Source organism: Quercus robur, chromosome 4 (genome assembly GCF_932294415.1).
Source record: "Quercus robur chromosome 4, dhQueRobu3.1, whole genome shotgun sequence".
Classification (NCBI taxonomy): Eukaryota; Viridiplantae; Streptophyta; class Magnoliopsida; order Fagales; family Fagaceae; genus Quercus; species Quercus robur.
In genome coordinates this window covers 76163035-76167833 of record NC_065537.1, presented here as the reverse complement: position 1 = coordinate 76167833, position 4799 = coordinate 76163035, and the positions used below count along the sequence as shown (strand labels likewise).

The 4799-nt window shown below is 40.2% G+C and overlaps 2 protein-coding genes across 2 annotated transcripts; both read left to right on the top strand.

The window, feature by feature from the left end:
* Positions 1–1485: 1485 nt before the first annotated feature.
* Positions 1486–2919, top strand: LOC126722615 (putative disease resistance RPP13-like protein 1). Its single transcript, XM_050425759.1, has one exon. It carries the CDS (start codon positions 1486–1488, stop codon positions 2917–2919), a length of 1434 nt encoding a protein of 477 aa, XP_050281716.1.
* A 603-nt stretch (positions 2920–3522) lies between these two features.
* On the top strand, positions 3523–4470 carry LOC126722614 (putative disease resistance protein At3g14460). The gene has a single exon (XM_050425757.1). It carries the CDS (start codon positions 3523–3525, stop codon positions 4468–4470), a length of 948 nt encoding a protein of 315 aa, XP_050281714.1.
* Positions 4471–4799: the final 329 nt, after the last annotated feature.

Sequence of the window (4799 nt, the reverse complement as noted above, 5' to 3'; positions counted from 1 at the left end):
CTGTAGTGCTTCAGCTAGCATGACTGTTCACCTTCTGGCACGCTTGGCATGTGTGCTGCGTCTGGCGGCTTGAAACCGCGAGCCACCCTCGAGAACAAGCCGCGAGTCTTTGTTTTCTTGTACACTCTTGAGCAATCAACACTCTATCTCACTCACTACCCTTACAACAAACCCACCTAAATACAGGGTTACTAAATGCTGAAATGCAAGCAAATTTGTCATGAAATAAAGCCAATAAAATGGTTAATTAAATTCAACCTTACAGGTCCTGAATTCTATGGAATGGATAAGCCATTTTAGTCTTTGGTGACTCTAACATTTGAGGGAATGTGGGAATGGGAGGAATGGGTTTCATTTGAAGCTGAAGGTAGAGAATTCCCTTGCCTGCAAGAGCTTTATATATGGGGATGCCCCAAGTTAAAGGGGAACTTACCCAAGCAACTTCCATTTGTAGTAAAAGTTGAGATTTCTGAATCTATGGAGCTTGTGAATACACTTATGGCAGAGGAATCATTACAGAAAAGGCTTCTAGATTATCATGATAAGATTCTATTTGTAAGTGACGAAACAGGTTTTGCAGAATCCTCATTGTCCAAGAGTCAATATGCCGCAGCTGCAGAATGCTCATTGCCTATGACTCAAGGTGTAGTTCAATCTTCATTTGACATGACTCTAGGGGACACACAATCCTCATTGGCCATAACTCAAGGTGCCGCAGTCACAGAATGCTCATTGCTTGTGGCTCAAAGTGTTGCAGCAGCAGAATGCTCATTTTCCATGATTCAGAAAGTCAACAATGGATCACCAGAGATGTTGAAGAATAAGTTGCAGTCTCTTCTTTTGGTGGTCGATGATGCTGAGGAGAAGCAGTACAGGTGCAAAGTGGGTAAAGAGTGGCTTGACGAGCTGCAAGATGTTGTCTATGATAAAGAGGATCTCGTAGATGAGATCCACACTGAAGGTTTCCAACACAAGTTGGATGAGATCCTTGATAGGGTAGAATCCCTTGCTAAGCGAAAAGATGAACTTGGTTTTAAAAAAAGAATAGAACACAACATGGAAAAATCTCTGAGAATGCCTGCAGCTTCTTTTGGAGACGACAACTCTAAAGTAATATTCGGTAGAGAGTCTGACAAAAAAGAAATTATCGCTACTGGCCAACGACGGCATGGGCAAGACTACTCTTGCTCGGCTCATTTACAGAGTAACTGAACATTTTGACCTGAAGGCCTGGGCCAACGTTTCAGATCTTTCTGACACGTTCATGGTTACGAAAGCAGTTTTCGAGTCGTTCACTTTACAGTCTTGTGATCTCAAGGAACAAGATGTCTCAACTTGAAGCTAATTTGTGCGAGAGACTTGAGGGAAAGAGATTTCTACTTGTTCTAAACATTGCGTCCCCTTTTATTTTTGGAGGATGGAAAGCCTTACAACCTCATTTTATAAAAGCTGCAAATGGAAGCTATGTTATTGTAACTACACGCAATGAAATCTCTGCATCATCAATTAAACCTCTCCGTGTTTATCAATTATCACATTAAGCCATTATCAGATGAAGATAGTTGGTCGTTTTTTGTAAATTTTGCTTTTGGAGGCCAAAACCCAAGTTCATATCCAGAACTAGAAGATATTGGCAGACAAATTATGGAAAAGTGTCGTGGCTCTCCTTTAGCTTTAAGAACAGTTGGGTGTTTCTTGCGCTTGAAGCTGCAAGTTGAGGAGTGGGATGCTGTACTAGATCATTTGAAGCAAAATTTGGAGGATTTTAAAACTGCAATGAACAACACGTTAACACTGAGCTACAGCACATTAAAACTGAGCTATGATCATCTTTCTGCACAAATAAAGCGATGTTTTGCATACTGTTCAATATTTCCCTCCAGTTATGAATTTGAGAAAAATAAGTTGGTCCTCTTATGGATGGCAAAAGGTCTTCTGCATGACCCCAGAGGAAACTCCAGAATGGAAGATGTTGGTGATGAGTACTTTCAAGAATCATTATCAAGGTCTTTTTTTCAGATATCAAGTGGCAATAAATCATGTTTTGTGATGCATGATCTTGTGAGTCACTTTGCTGTTGAAGTGTCTGGGAGATATTGCTGCAGATTGGAGGATCTTGGTCCTTCTGTCTCTGAAAGGACCCGGTATTTGTCGCTGTTAAGCATCAAATATAGTTTCCTGGTGATCCTTAGAGCCATTAATACAGCCAAGCTTTTAAGGACCTTTTTGCTATTAGATCATGGATCATATCATTTAGATAGCAATAAAATGCTGAGTAGTTTGTCCAAACTGCAATTCTTACGAGTGCTTTCTTTATCTCATTATCCCATCACTGAGCTACCTGATTCAATCAGCAATTTCAAATATTTACGGTACATAGATCTCTCTTACACCGCAATCCAGATGTTACCTGAATCAGTATGTGATCTCTACAGTTTACAAACATTGATATTGTCCTTTTGTCATTCTCTTACTGAATTGCCAGAAAACATTTGGAAACTCTTAAACCTGCGTCATCTTATTATTAGTGGAACAGATTTAAATGAGATGCCCAAAAAAATGAGCAATCTAAAATATCTTCAAACACTATCTTACTTTGTTGTGGCCCAAAAAAGTGGCTCAACAGTTGAAGAGTTGGGGGGTCTTCAGTATCTTCATGGAACACTTAGCATTTTAAAGTTGCAGAATGTGGTCTCAGCAGAAGATGCAGCCAGGGCTCTCTTGGGGGAGAAGACAGACCTAGATGAGCTAGTGTTAGAATGGGTTGATGATTCCATTGTTCCAAAAAATGTTAGAGATGTGCTTGAACAGCTAGAGCCTCATACAAATTTGAAGAAGCTAAGCACTAAATTTTATTGTGGTACAAGATTTCCACATTGGCTTGGAAAATCTTCATTCTCCAACATAGGGACGTCTTAGTGATTGCATGAATTGCGTAGACTTGCCACCACTCTGGCAGCTGCCGTCTCTTAAAGTCCTCATTATAGAATCTATGGATGCTGTAACGAGGGTGGGTCCTGAATTCTGTGGAATGGATAAGCCATTTCAGTCTTTAGAGTCTCTAACATTTGAGGAGATGTCAGAGTGGGAAGAATGGGTTTCATCTGAAGTTGAAGGTGGAGAATTCCCTTGCCTGCGAGAGCTTTGTATACGGAGATGTCCCAAGCTGAAGGGGAACTTACCCAAGCAACTTCCATCCATAGTAAAAGTTGAGATTTTTGAATCTCGGGAGCTTGTGACTACACTTATGACAGAGGCATCATCACACAAAAGGCTTTTAGAATATCATGATAAGGTTCTGCTCATAAGTGAAGGTAAAGTTGCCTCATTCATGGAGCAAATGACTGTCTTTAAATCGGAAGATGCTGCTGAATCCTGGTTGCTTATGGTACAAGGTGCCACAGCATCCTCTTTTGAGAGCATGAGAGTTTCAAAAGTATCAGAACTGATTAAATTGCCCAGCCGACTGCATAGCCTCAAAATTGAAGGATGTGATGATCTGAGTTCATACCTGAAGGAGTGATGGGCAGCATCAATTCTCTCCAACATTTCTATATCATTAATTGTCATTCTCTCAAGTCCTTTCCTGAAGACTATACACCCACTGACTTGAAAACCCTTTATATCCGTAACTGCAAGAAATTAGAATTTATCAAACCTGCAGAGAAGAGACACCGGTATGCATTTCTTGAAAATTTGTGCATAGGGAATAGCTGTGATTCCTTGACATCCCTGTCATTGTACTTGATCCCGAAGCTCAGATTTCTTTCTATCTGGGATTGTGCAAATCTGGAATCACTTTTAAAGCCAGAGGGAATTCAAGAACATCTCACATCTCTTGAGGCCTTGGAGATCAGGGATTGTCCTAGCCTGGTATATTTTCCAAAAGGAGGATTGCCTACCCCCAACCTGACTTCCATTTGGTTATCCAATTGCAAGAATCTCAAGAGCCTACCTGATCAGTTGCAGACCCTTAAAAATCTTCAGTCCATGTTTTTAAATAAATGTCCAGAACTAGAATCACATCCAGATGGCGGTTGGCCTTCCAACCTAAGTTTATTCTGTGTCACTTTTTGCGACAAACTCATGCTCGGGAAAGAATGGGGGCTGCATGGGCTTGATCGTCTTAGTCATTTGGAGATTGAAGGTAAATGTGAAAACATGGAGTCATTTCCAAAGGAGAAGTTGCTGCCCAGAAATCTCAATTCTCTTCGAATCAGTGGATTTATGGATCTCAAATATCTAGACAGCATGGGGCTTCAACACCTTTCTGCACTTAAAAGACTGGATATTAGCTGCTGTGACCAACTCCAGTCCTTGCCAGAAGATGGTCTTCCATCCTCCTTATCTTTTCTTTTCATCAAGGAGCGCTCTTTGCTGAAATCCAAACTCCGAAATAAGAAAGGAAAACATTGGTCCAAGATAGCTCATATCTCTTGCATTGAAATTGATGAGGAATTAATCTCATGAGCAGGCTTTTTAGCAAGGTAATTTTTCTACACATAGATTAATGATAATTTGACCTGCTACATATCAATTTAATTTACCATACACGTTGTGAAAAAATTATTGAACTTACTAATAATCATTTCATAATCTAGGCAAATTTGAAGACTTGTTGCGCCACCAGTAATTGCTTGAGTTTCTACTTGGGTTCTGCTGCAGTTATTGACGTTCACCTCCTATATGTTCTTGTTGAGTATTTTGTTATGTGACTTGAGGGTGTTTATTTGTGAAGTGTGAGAGTGTCATTGTATGTAACGAGGTCTTTGATTTGTGAGTTGAGATTTTCATTACAA

What these genes read in the sequence shown, in the direction of transcription:
- LOC126722615 (XM_050425759.1), top strand. Translation starts at nt 1,486, where the DNA reads ATGAAATCTCTGCATCATCAATTAAACCTCTCCGTGTTTATCAATTAT.
- LOC126722614 (XM_050425757.1), top strand. Translation starts at nt 3,523, where the DNA reads ATGGGCAGCATCAATTCTCTCCAACATTTCTATATCATTAATTGTCAT.